This window comes from Saccopteryx bilineata, chromosome 4 (assembly GCF_036850765.1).
Source record: "Saccopteryx bilineata isolate mSacBil1 chromosome 4, mSacBil1_pri_phased_curated, whole genome shotgun sequence".
In the NCBI taxonomy this organism is placed as follows: Eukaryota; Metazoa; Chordata; class Mammalia; order Chiroptera; family Emballonuridae; genus Saccopteryx; species Saccopteryx bilineata.
The window spans coordinates 249249385-249263191 of record NC_089493.1 but is presented as its reverse complement, the minus strand read 5'-3'; the positions used below and the strand labels follow the sequence as shown (position 1 = coordinate 249263191).

The 13807-nt window shown below is 37.3% G+C and overlaps 1 protein-coding gene across 1 annotated transcript in view; it reads left to right on the top strand.

Moving 5' to 3' along the window:
- The window catches only part of DTWD2 (DTW domain containing 2), a 137372-nt gene that overhangs the window by 109398 nt on the left and 14167 nt on the right, over window positions 1–13807 (top strand). The window contains exons 5-8 of the mRNA XM_066273814.1: window positions 528–636; window positions 3290–3344; window positions 5659–5736; window positions 10383–10511. Of these exons, the coding sequence (XP_066129911.1) occupies window positions 528–636; window positions 3290–3344; window positions 5659–5736; window positions 10383–10511 (371 nt within the window). The remainder of the gene's footprint in view (window positions 1–527; window positions 637–3289; window positions 3345–5658; window positions 5737–10382; window positions 10512–13807) is intronic.

Sequence of the window (13807 nt, the reverse complement as noted above, 5' to 3'; positions counted from 1 at the left end):
ATTCTTTATTTCATTATACTCTCATCCCTACACAACCAGATTTAAGTGTTCAAAGTTCTTTTTTTTCCAATATTTTTCTCACATCTATGACACAAAGTTTCTTCTTAAATAGGCAAAAATCAAATAAAGGGAAATAGTTTTCTAATAAATATCATGCAAATCAACTGTTATGTCTATGACAGAGTAATCCAGAGTGACACGGTACAGGTAGCACAAGTCCTAAGCCACAGAGACAAGGACCCAGCCACTGAGTTTTCTCTATTCTCAGACTACCTGGGTCCTCAAAAAGACCAACACGCACACATCTCCCTCCCTCCTTTCTCTTTCATTCTCCCTACTTCTCTCCCCCTCTCTATCTCCTTTGCTCCCTCTCTCTCAGTCTCTTTCCTGAGAACAAGGAGTTCTCTCTCCTTAGAAAGCAGTCCCTGGCTACGCCGTGCCCAGAGAGTGCGCTTAACGCCTACCTCTTGACACTTCTGCAGATTTGATGGAATAGCTGCTGTCCGGATGTTTCCTTTTCCGTTTAGGCTTCATGGTTCAACTCTATAAAGAGTTCTTCAAAGCAGGTACCTTTCTCCCACTTAACTCTACTCTGAGAGTATCAGTAGATGGTGACAATGAATTAAAATACAACAAGTAAGTCAATATAAACAAATTACAATCAATAACAAGTCACTTGAGAGACTTATCTCTTCACCAACTCACTGTTCTGACCAGTGCTAAGCACAGACCAGGACTGTTATTGCTACGGCGTCAGCAGTGTTCCGTGACCTCAGCATGACATCACTAGCCCATCAGCAGTATTCTATGGCCTTGGTATAATGTTATACACTCCAGGGACCCAGCTAATATTCACAGGACTGCACAGCCACTGTCACTCCCACTCTAGTGATTCCTTTTATCCAATAGAAACTCTATTATGAACTAGAATTTATAAAAACTATTTCTTTGCTATCAAATCTAGAAGATTGATGACTTGGATTCACCAAGAATATTATTTTATGTGTCAGGTAACCACACTACTAAATCACCTCAGTGGTGAGGCTGAGCATTACCTGGGAAAACTAGGCTTAGAACCATGCCTGTGTCATGGAAAATACTAAATATTATTTATATCTTATTGGTAGTAATATTTAGCTTATATACAGCATAACTTATATGTGAGGTGTTTGTATATTGGTATATATGTGTGGATTTGAAAACACCTCATACTTCTCACAACGCTAACATTTATTGAATATCCCCTCACTATTTACAATAGAGTTATGTATTTAACAACAAACTGTTGTCTTTTGTGTTACTCTTATCACTTCCCCATGGGATGGGGTAAAGAGGAAGCCACTGGCCCTTGTCATGAATCCTGTTCTTGTCAATCCGGAAGGTCTCAATTTCCAGGCTCTGTTCTAGGCCCCATCTCCATCTTCTGGAAATAGCTGGGTTCTGTACAGGGCTTGGACTCTGTACAGTTGGCTCCATTCTACATCCCTCCCCCACTGAATATGCCTCCTCCCCCAGGGGATATGTGGATTTACTTCCAAACCTCAGCAGCTCCCTGACAACCAGGCCCTGATAGCCTCTTCCCTCTTCTTTACCACATTAGGCCCTGCCTCTGGGTGTTACCCCACTTACCTGGGCTAAACATCTCACAGCCACTGAATGATGGGCACATTTATCCAGGAATTCTAGCTTGCTAGCTATCAGGAAAAGGTAAAACAAAAATTAGACACGAGTTTACATATAGCAAACTGGTAAAAATTAGATCAAACTATACAAATGATGGTAAGGATGTGAGTGAAAAGGAATCTTGACCTAAAGTGAAATATTGACGTGTGTAGCTGAACAATTGTTGTTGAACTACTAAGATTTTTTTTATTTAGATAATTAACAGTGATTTTGATCAATAAGAGTGCATAGGCTTCAGGGAAACATTTCTATAGCATTTGAACTGTTGATTATGTTGTATACCCATCACCCGAACTCAAAACATTCTTTGTAATCTTATATTTGTCGCTCTTTACACCCTACCCCTCCCTTCTACCCACTCCCCATTCACTCAAGTCCCTGCCCTCCTCCCTCACACTCCCTTCCCCCTGGTAAACCACCTCACTTTTATCTGTGTGCATGACTCTCAGTTTTATATTCCACCTATGTGTGAAATCATACAGTTATTAGCTTTATCTGATCTATATATTTCACTCAGTGTAATGTTCTCAAGGTCCATCTATGTTGTCATCAATGTCACTATGTCATCATTTCTTATGGCTGAGTAGCATACCATTGTATATATATATGTACCACATCTTTTTTATCCAGTCCTCTATCGAGGGACACTTTGGTTGTTTTCATATCTTGGCCACTGTGAGTAATGCTGCAATGAACACGCAGGAGAATGTGTCTTTACGTACCAATGTTTTTGAGTTTTGGGGGTAGATATCCAGTAGAGGGATTGCAGGGTCACATGGTAATTCTATTGTTAATATTTTGAGGAACCACCATACTTACTTCCATAATGGTTGTACTAATTTACATTCCCCCAGCAGCAAATGGAAGGTTCCTTTTCTCCACAGCCTCTCCAACACTTGTTATTATCTGTTTTTTTTTAATAATAGCCAATTTAACAGGTGTGAGGTGGTATCTCATAGTTTTGATTTGCATTTCTCTAATAGCTAGTAAAGATGAGCATCTTTTCATATACCTGTTGGCCATTTGTATGTCCTCTTGGGAGAAGTGTCTGTTTATGACCTCTTCCCATTTTTTAATTGGATTGCCTGTTTGTTGCTGAGATTTGTAAGTTTTTTTTAATATATTTTGAATATTAACTTCTTATTGGAGTTCTTGTTTGCAAGTATCATCTCCCATTTGATTGACTGCCTATTTGTTTTGTTGTCAGCTTCTTTTGCTGTGCAGAAGCTTTTTAGTTTGATATAGTGCAATTCATTTATTTTTGCCTTTACTTCCCTTGCCATTGGGATCAAATTCATAAATTTTCCTCTATGTCAGTGGTTCTCAACCTTTCTAATGCCGTGACTCCACACTACAGTTCCTCATGTTGCAGTGACCCCAAACCAAAAAATAATTTTGATGTCTACTTTATAACTGTAATTTTGCTACAGTTATGATTCAGAATGTAAATACCCGATATGCATTATGTATTTTCCAATGGCTTTAGGCAACCCCGCTGGGGTCGTGACCCACAGGTTGAGAACCGCTGCTCTATGTCCAAGGTCCATGAGCTTTAGTACCTGTTTTTTTTTCAATGTAACTGATAGTTTGAAATCTCCCTCCTCAGCTTGAATGAACGTCCCTGCGGTAGCTTCCTCTACACCCTCGTTTCTCAGATTCAAGTGATAACAGTCCTTTCGCTTTCAGTTTGTGTGGAACTCCGGAATGCTCAGAGGATAAATTTTTCTGTTTCTAGTTGATAAATTTGTTGTGATTTTGGGGAGATCTGTCGGACGTGCTGCTCACGGCGCCATTTCCGTGACGTCTCCTTTCAGACAGTTCACTTTTGGTGTATAAAAATGCCACTGATTTCTGAATATTAATTTTATATTCTGCCACCTTGCTGAATTCATTTTTCAGGTCCAGTAGTTTTTTTTAATTAATTGTGTTTACATAGATTCTAGTGTTGCCTGAAATGCATCCCCTTCCCCTTTATTTCCTTCAACATCTCCCTTGCCCCCATCCCAACAGTACCCTCCCTCTTTCCCTTCAGGTTTATTCCATCCTATCATCCTCATTCCCTCTGTCCTCTTTTCCTCTCTTCCCTTTCATCCCTCCTCTGTCTCAATTCTATTCCTAAGTTCTCATTGATCCTTGGATTCCTCAAATGAATGAGGTCATATGATACTTTTCTTTCTTTGCCTGGCTTATTTACCTTAACATAATAGTTTCCAGGTTCATTCATGTTGTTGCAAAAGGTAATATTTCCTTCTTTTTCTTGGCCCCATAGTATTCCATTGTGTGTGTATGTATATCTATATATATCTATATATATATATCTATATATATATATATATATATATATATATATATCACTGCTTTTTAATCCACTTGTCCACTGATGGACACTTAGGCTGTTTCCAGATCTTCACTATTGTGAACAATGCTGCCATAAACATGGGGGTGCATTTCCTTTTTTTTCAGTTGGTGATATGGTATTCTTGAGATATATTTGTAAAAGTGGGATGACTGGGTCAAAACACAGATCCATTTTTAATTTTTTGAGACATATCCATACTATTTTCCACAGTGGCTGCACCAGTCTGCATTCTCACCAGCAGTGCAAGAGGGTTCCCTTTTCTCCACATCCTCGCCACCACCTATCTTATGTTGTTTTGTTAATGAATGCCATTCTGACTAAAGTGAGGTGGTATCTCATTGTGGTTTTAATTTGCATTTCTCTAGTGATTAGTGATGGTGAACATTTTTTCATCTATCTAATGGCCATCTGTATGTCCTCTTAGGAGAATTGTCTATTCATTTCTTTTGCCCATTTTTTTGATTGGATTGTCTTCCTGGTGTTGAGTTTTACAAGTTCTTTATAAATTTTGGTTATTAACCCCTTATCAGACGTATTGTCAAATATGTTCTCCCATTCTGTGGTCTGTCTTTTTATTCTGTTTATATTTTCTTTAGCTATACAAAAGCTTTTTAGTTTGATATAGTCCCATTTGTTTATCCTGTGTTTTATTTTACTTGCCCGTGGAGATAAATCAGCAAAGATATTGCTGCGATAGATGTTGGTGAGCTTACTGCATAAGGTATCTTGTTAGGATACTTATGGTTTCACGATTTACATTTAAGTCCTTTATCCATTTTAAGTTTATTTTTGTGCATGGTGTAAGTTGGTGGTCTAGTTTCATTTTTTTGCAGGTAGCTGTCCAATTTTCCCAATACCATTTGTTAAAGAAACTGTCTTTACTCCATTGTATGCTCTTACCTCCTTTGTCAAATATCAATTGTTCATAAAGGTATGGGTTTATTTCTGGGTTCTCTGTTCTGTTCCATTAATCTATATGCCTGTTCTTATTCCAGTACCAAGCTGTTTTCAGTACAATGACCTTGTGTATAACTTAATATCAGGAAGTGTGGTACCTCCCACTTTATTCTTCTTTTTCAAGATTGCTCAGGCTATTTGTATTCTCTTTTGGTTCTATATAAATTTTTGGAATATGTTTTCTATATCTTTGAAGTATGTCATTGGTATTTTAATTTGGTATTGCACTGAATTTATAAATTGCTTTGAGTAATATAAACATTTTAATGATGTTTATTCTTCCTAACCTTGAACATGGTATATGCTCCCACTTGTTTGTATTTTCCTTGAATTCTTTTATCAATTTTTTATAATTTTCTGAGTAGAAGTCTTTAACCTCCTTTGTTAAATTTACTCCTAGGTACTTTATTTTTTTTGTTGTTGCAATACTGAAGGAAATTGTTTCCTTTATTTCTCTTTCTGACACTTCATTGTTGGTTTATAAAATGCCTCTGATTTCTTTTTTTTTTTTTTTTTTTTGCATTTTTCCAAAGCTGGAAACCGGAAGGCGGTCAGACAGACTCCCGCATGTGCCCGACCGGGATCCACCCGGCATGCCCACCAGGGGGCGATGCTCTGCCCCTCTGGGGCGTCACTCTGTTGCATCCAGAGCCATCCTAGCTCCTGAGGCAGAGGCCACAAAGCCATTCTCAGCACCTGGGCCATTTTTGCTCCAATGGAGCCTTAACTGCAGGAGGGTAAGAGAGGGACAGAGAGGAAGGAGAGGGGGAGGAGGGGTGGAGAAGCAGATGGCGCTTCTCCTGTGTGCCCTGGCCGGAAATCGAATCCGGGACTCCTGTACACCAGGCCGACGCTCTACCACTGAGCCAACCGGACAGGGCCATGCCTCTGATTTCTGTGTATTAATTCTATACCCTGCTACTTTTCCAAATTTATTTGTCAGGTCTAATAGTTTTTTGACTGAGACTTTAGGGCAGGGGTCCCCAAACTTTGTACGTAGGGGTCCAGTTCACTGTCCCTCAGACCGTTGGAGGGTCAGAGTATAAAAATAACTATGAACAAATCCCTATGCACACTGCACATATCATATTTTAAAGTCAAAAAAACAAAAACAAAATGGGAACAAATACAATATTTAAAATAAAGAACAAGTAAATTTAAATCAACTAACTGACCAGTATTTCAGTGGGAATAATGGGCCTGCTTTTGGCTAATGGTATGGTCAATGTGCTCCTCTCACTGACCAACAATGAAAGAGGTGCCCCTTTCCGAAGTGCAGTGGGGGCCAGATAAATGGACTCAGGGGGTCGCATGCAGCCCGCGGGCCATAGTTTGGTGACCCCTGCTTTAAGGTTTTCTATGTACAGTATGATATCATCAACAAATGATAGTTTTACATCTTCTTTTTCAATTTGGATGCCTTTTATTTCTTTTTTATGTCTGATTGCTGTGGCTAGGACTTCCAGGACTATTTTGAATAGGAGTAGTGAAAAGGGGCACCCCTGCCTTGTTCCTGATTAAGGAGATTGCTTTTAATTTTTGCCCATTGAGTATGATGTTGGCCTTGGGTTTGTCATAGATGGCCTTTATCATGTTGAGGTATGTTCCATGTATTCCCACTTTGCTGAGAGTTTTGATCATGAATGGGTGCTGGATTTTATCAAATGTTTTTTCTGCATCTATTGATATTATCATGTGATTTTTCTTCTTCTTTTTGTTTATGTGGTGAATCACATTGATTATTTTGTGAATATTATACCAGCCTTGCCTCCCAAGAATAAATCCCACTTGATCATGATGTATGATTTTTTTCATGTATTGCTGGATCCTGTTTGCTAATATTTTGTTGAAAATTTTAGCATCTTAGTTCATCAGGGATATTGTTCTATATTTTTCTTTCTTTGTAGTGTCTTTGCCTGTTTTTGGAATGAGGATTATGCTCACCTCATAAAAGGAGCTTGGAAGTTTTCCCTCCTCATGAATTTTTTGAAATAGCTTGAGAAAGATAAGAGTTAGTTCTTTTTTGAATATTTGGTAAAATTCACCTGTGAAGCCATCTGGCCCATGACTTCTGTTTGTTGGGAGTATTTTTGATAACTGTTTCAATCTCATTTGATGAAATTGGTCTATTTAGGTTTTCTAATTATTCCAGATTGATTTTTGAAAGATTATATGTTTTGAGGAATTTGTCCATTTCGCCTAGGTTGTCTAATTTTTTGGCATATATTTCTTCATAGTATTTTCTTACAATCCTTTGTATTTCTGCTGTGTCAGTTGTTACTTCTCCACTCTCATTTTTAATTTTATTTGAGTCCTCTCTTTTTTTCTTGGTGAGTCGGTTAAAGGTTATTCAATCTTGTTACTTTTTTAAAGAATCAGCTCTTGGTTTCATTATTCTTCTGTATTGTTTTTTTAGCCTCTATGTCACTTATTTCTGCTCTGATCTTTATTATTTTCTTTCTTCTACTTCTGCTGGGGTTTGTTTGTTGTTCTTTTTCTAGTTCTTTTAGACCTAGGGTTAGGTTGTTTATTTGGGCTTTTTTTTGCTTCTTAAGGTATGCCTGTAATGTTATGAACTTCCCTCTCAGGACTGCTTTTGCTGTGTCCCATAAATTTTGAGTTGTTTTATGTTCATTTTCATTTGTTTCAAGGAAATTTTTTACTTTCTTTGATCTCATTGTTAACCCATTCATTATTTAATAACATGCTGTTTTGCCTTCAAGTGTTTGAATGTTTTTCAGTTTTTCTATTGTAGTTGATTTCTAGTTTGCCATTGCGATCAGAGAAAATGCTTGATACGATTTTAATCTTAAATTTATTGAGACTCATTTTGTGTTCTAGTATGTGGTCTATCCTATAGAAGGTACCATGAACACTTGAAAAGAATGTATATTCTGCTGCTTTGGGGTGAAAGGTTCTGAAGATATCTATTAAATCCAGTTGATCTAGTGTATCTTTTAAGTCTGCTCTTTCTTTCTTAATATTATTTCTTGAGGATCTATCCATTGATGTTAGTGGGGTATTAAAATCCCCTACTATTATATATAGTATTGCTGTTGATCTCACCCTTTATGTCCATCAAAATCTGCTCTATAAATTTTGGTGCTCCTATGTTAGGCACATAGATATTTATAATAGTTATATCTTCCTGTTGAATTGTTCTCTTTATCATTATATAGTGACCTTACTTATCTCCTATGATAGCTTTTGTTTTAAAGTCTATTTTGTTAGATATAAGTATTTGATCTAATGTAATGTTAAAGCCATTAGTAATGATCATTGATCTACATTATAAATTATTCTTGTAGTTATTTAATTATAGGCTTTTCTATATTATTATAAATGTTTCTCAATTATTTGTTTCTATTTCTTTCCCTGCCTGAATCCATTTTTCATTTTGTTTAGAGATGGATAATAGTTTTAATATGATCTCATCTAAAACATTTTTAGTCAAATATGCTGAGGATATGTTTCAAAACCAAATACATTTTGTAGTGAATATTTTATGATACAGTACTCAGTTTGCTTTTCTCTCCATGTCTCTTCCTTTCTCTCTTCTTTTCCTTCTCTTCCCCTCTCCCATTCTTTCTTCTTCTTCTCTTCTCCTCTCTTCCTTTTTCTGAGGATGAAAGAAACAAGTTGTAGAGGAAAATTATTTGAACAAAAAACAATTCTAATCAAAGAACTGTATTTCTCATCATGGGGAACTGTACAAGAAACAAAGGAGGGAAAGAATTGAGGGAAAGATGTCATGTTTTGGAGAGGTTTGATGGTATAAGGGAATGAGAAACTCATTAGAACTTTAGAGATACCCAAAATTAAGAAAGAACATCCAATTTATAAAATTTCTATATGTTAATACTTAGACATCACTACCTTCAATTCCCATGCTTACATATTTTATGAGTAAAAACTGAAATGATCATCTATCTATACATGTTTAAGGGTGACTCATCAGAGTGTGGGCTTGGAATATGGCTTTATGAGTATAAGAAGGCTTGAATTTAATTAAAATAGGAATCTTAAAGGCCAATTTTTTTTTCTTAAGTGAGAAGCGGGAGGCAGACAGACTCCTGGATGCACGCCAACGGGAATCCACCTGGCAAGCCTCCTACTAGGTGATGCGCTGCCCATCCTGGGCTGTTGCTCAGTTGTCAAGCAAGCAACTGAGCTATTTTAGGGCCTGAGGCAAGGCCATGGAACCATCCTCAGCACCCGGGGCCAACATGCTCCAACCAAGCCATGGTTTCAGGAGAAGAAAGTGAGAGAGAAGGGGGAGGAGAGAAGTAGAGAAGCAGATGGTCGCTGCTTCTGTGTGCCCTGACCCAGAATCGAACCTGGGAATCCACACGCCTCCCACTGAGACAATCGGCTAAGGCCAAGGCCAAATTTTCATTGCCTTTCTCATGTCTGACTTTGTCTCAGTTGTTAGGTCTCAGGTAAAATATTGTCTTACTGAATAAAATAATTATAGTATGATACCTTTTATCTAAAAAGAGATACTTTCGGCTGACCAGTAGTGGTACAGTGGATAGAGCATTAGCCTGGGATGCTGAGTCCTAGGTTCAAAATTCTGAAGTTGCTGGCTTGAATGTGGACTCATCCAGTTTATGTGCAAAGTTACTGGCCTGAGCATGGGGTCATTGACATGATCCCAAGGTTGCTGACTTGAGCAAGAGGTCACTGGCTTGGCTTGAGCCCCCAGCCAAGGCCATGTATGAGAAGCAATTAATGAACAACTCAAGTCACACAACTACAAGTTGATACTTCTCATCTCTCTTTGTTCCTGTCTCTCTCCCTCTCACTATAAATAAAATAAAAATAAATAAAAAAGTTATGTTTAACCACTCTCATATCCACACAGATATACATCTATCAGTTTATAGTAAGACATAATGGGTACAAACAATAAAATAAATTATACAGAGTGATTAAACTATTTTTACTTCCACTAGTTGGTGCTGTTAGTCTTTTTGACTTTAACTGTTCTGGTGAGTATGAAATGTTATATCACTGTGATTTTAATTTACATTAAATCATGTTGAGTCTTTTTACACAACCTATTTGCCATTCTTATGTTTTCTTTGTGAAGTATGTATCCACTGTTTCACCCACTGAGAGGGGGCTTTTAGTTTATCTATTTTTGACTTGTAGGAATTTGTATGTATTCTGGGTATATTTTCTTTGTCAGATATATGTGAAAATATCCTCCTGTACTATTTGACAGTAATATAAGGATATTGTGTGTAAAGAATATTGAAATGCTTAATATTTCTAAGCTGGTAATTTCAGAAGGGAATTAAAGTAATTATTATTTAAAATACAGAATTTATAGTTTTAAACTTGAAGCAAAAATTACATTCTATCCTGTTTTTGGTTTCAGGTGCAGTTAAAAACTAGCATTTCTAGTCAGTATGTAATTCGGACGCAACCAACTAATAGGTGCCTGTCTACACTGGAGTGTGCAGCTGTTGCTCTTTCCATCTTGGAGAAAAATAACTACATACAAGAGGTATGCATATCTTTGGCAGGTTATATAGATTTTGAAAGTAGGAGTTTGGTTAGATTTTATCTAGGAAATTTAGAAATGCAGAGCTTGTTAGATTTGTAGTTCAAGTGACAAGTAGAATGTATCTGTGGTAGAAATTTGTTTACTTTTTATAATCTTTCCCCTGATGATGTTTTTCTGTTAGTTTAGCATCCAGATCCCATTACTTAAAATTATTTAAATATTTATTTTAAGCTTTTAGTGTACAAAAAGATATAATGTTTTGCGAAAAATGCCTGCAGAATATGAAAAGATAATCACGTGCAATCATCACTTTATTTAATTTTCATGAAAGCCTGATGATTCATATATAATTAATAATAATCAGTAAAGAATAATGTTTTATTGCACTCATTAACATCTCAATCTTTGAAACATAAGAAACTGTACTTCTGATAAAAAATAACAAAATAAAACTTTATATTGCTAAGGTTTTTTATCATAAAAACGTTTTGATAAATACAACTCAAAAAGAAAAGTCAAGGGATAATGAATATAATTAAATGAAGTTTTATAACTCTCTCCTCTAAATAAACACACACACAAAGTATTTTTTCCTGCCTTCTTTTTCTATCTCTCTCTCTCAATATACATTGTGTTTACCAATATAATAGGATACTTTAGCCATGAAGAAAATTTCAGTAATGGATAAAGCTCAGGTCAGAGTAATTGGGCTAGTTACCAAGAAAAACATTAAAAGCCTTCAGATCAAGGACAGTTAAAGAATGCCAGAAGCAGGCATCTACTTGCCTTTTCATTCCCTCACTCCAAATCCTAAGACGTGAAAATGTCAGAGTTGGAGACACATTTTTTAAATTTTTATTTATTTAGTGACAGAGACAGAGTCACAGAGAGGGACAGACAGAAAGGGAGAGAGATGAGAAGTATCAATTCTTTGTTGCAGCATCTTAGTTGTTCATTGATTGCTTTCTCATATGTGCCTTGACTGGGAGGCCACAGCAGACTGAGTGAGCCAGTGACTTTCGGTCCAATCTGGTGAGCTTTGCTCAAACCAGATGAGCCTGCACTCAAGCTGGCAACCTCGGGATCTCAAACCCGGGTCCTCTGCATCTCAGTCTGATGCTCTATCCACTGCACCACTGCCTGGTCAGGCCATTTTTTCTTTTGATGAAAGAAGTACGCTTTCATGGGTAGGTTTTTTTGTATGTGTATGTCCATGTTAAGTAGACTTTGTTGTGGATCTAGGCCATTTCTCTTTCTCTGTTCTCTCTCCTTTGAGGAAAAAATTCATGAGAGACCCTAGACTCTTACCTTAGATGACCAGGAAGTGTTTTCAGACTTTTCTGCCTTCATTCTAACTTTACTGCCTACTTCCATATACCTGGCCTTCAACAGAGCACTTAATATACTCCTCCACTTGTCTTTTTTTGTTTGTTTACCATTACTCCTGTATGTCCTTGAGAAAAAGATATTATAACCAACTAACGAAACAAAAAAAAAAGTAAGCTGCACTGTTTTTGGGTGTCTTAAAAGAAAGGTGAAAACAAGTGCTGTTGTTTAAACTTGCTTTCCGTACGGTGTCTGTGTTTTCCTCTTTGTTGATGGAAAACTCTGGAATCAGTCACTGTCAGATCAGGGCCCATTAAAAGTTCAGATCTTGAGGGGGGGAAATAATATTCTTTGGCTATAGACTTCAAACTTTCTTTACTCTTCCTCTTATGGGTTCTGGAAAGACTCTTCTAGGGGCCATATATTCCTTATTCTCACAATTGAAATTTGATCTCAACTATAATTCTAAACAGAATCTTTAATGTTGGTAGTGGTGGCAGTTTAAAAATAGTAGTTGTATTATAATAGGGATGGGGTTCAGGATAGAGTTTATATTAATACTACTAATACAACTAATACTGCTACTCCCCCCTTTCCCAGTTTTATAAAATGTATTATTCTGGTGTTAATTAATGTACAATCATAGCAGGAAACATTTGATGTTCTGAGTATAATATCTAATAACAAGCAAAGTTTAAAATGCAAAATAGTGACACAACCCTTCATCTCTTCAGCGTTTATAATTGTTATTGTGAATAAAATTGAACATAAAATCCCAAAGTAGTAGGGAGAGCCCAGAGTTCACATTCTGTTTGCTTTTATCAGCAGTAGTCATACTGTTGTCGCCAGTAATAGAAAAAAGATGTTTGACAGTCAGATGTGTGATTTGGGAGGTGCTGGATTATGAGCAGAAGAAATGCATAATTATTCATTCCAAGTTACTTGTTATTACAAATAGCAAAAATTGCCCTGGCCAGTTGGCTCAGTGGTAGAGCGTTGGCCTGGCGTGCGGGGGACCTGGGTTCGATTCCCGGCCAGGGCACATAGGAGAAGCGCCCATTTGCTTCTCCACCCCCCCTTCCTCTCTGTCTCTCTCTTCCCCTCCCGCAGCCAATGCTCCATTGGAGCAAAGATGGACCGGGTGCTGGGGATGGCTCCTTGGCCTCTGCCCCAGGCGCTAGAGTGGCTCTGGTCGCAGCAGAGCGATGCCCCGGAGAGGCAGAGCATCGCCCCTGGTGGGCATGCCCGGTGGATGCCGGTCGGGCATATGCGGGAGTCTGTCTGACTCTCTCTCCCTGTTTCCAGCTTCAGGAAAAAAAAATAGCAAAAATCTACCTTTCTTAGTGGGGGAATTCCAAGTCTAGCCTCTTCAAATCTAGCTATAATAAAAAAAATTGGTACATTCCTCTCAGAAACACCATTACTTTTTGCTCTAAACATAGGTGTTTTCTCTCTTTTCCTGGAGAGGAATTCTATACCATACATTTTCCACCCAGTAACCTTGAATTAGTGACATCATCATAGAACCTGGAGAGAATGGAGTAGTAATTATTCGGCTGGCTTTATTCTATAGAGGTAGGGCTTCTCAAAGTAGTAGCCTTCTTAATCTATTTATTCATCCTCATCCTTTATTCTTGAGCAGTTTTTATTTTTATTTTTCTTTAAATTTTAATTTATTGTGTTAACATGGATTCAAGTTAAGCAGTTTTTCAGACACTTGGAAGTAGCATGACACAGGCTTTGAAGCATGTCTGAATTAAAATTTCATCATTTATCATCATTACTTCCTGCCAGTGGACAATTCATGTAATCTTTTTGTGCATGTTTTCTTATCTGTACTATAAAAAAAAAGTTACCTCATTGTGTTGTGAAAATCAAATGGGTAATGTGTATAACTTGCCTGACACCAAACACTCAAAATAGTTAATCCTTTTGCCCTACATTGCCCCTCTGATCACACTGACAAAATT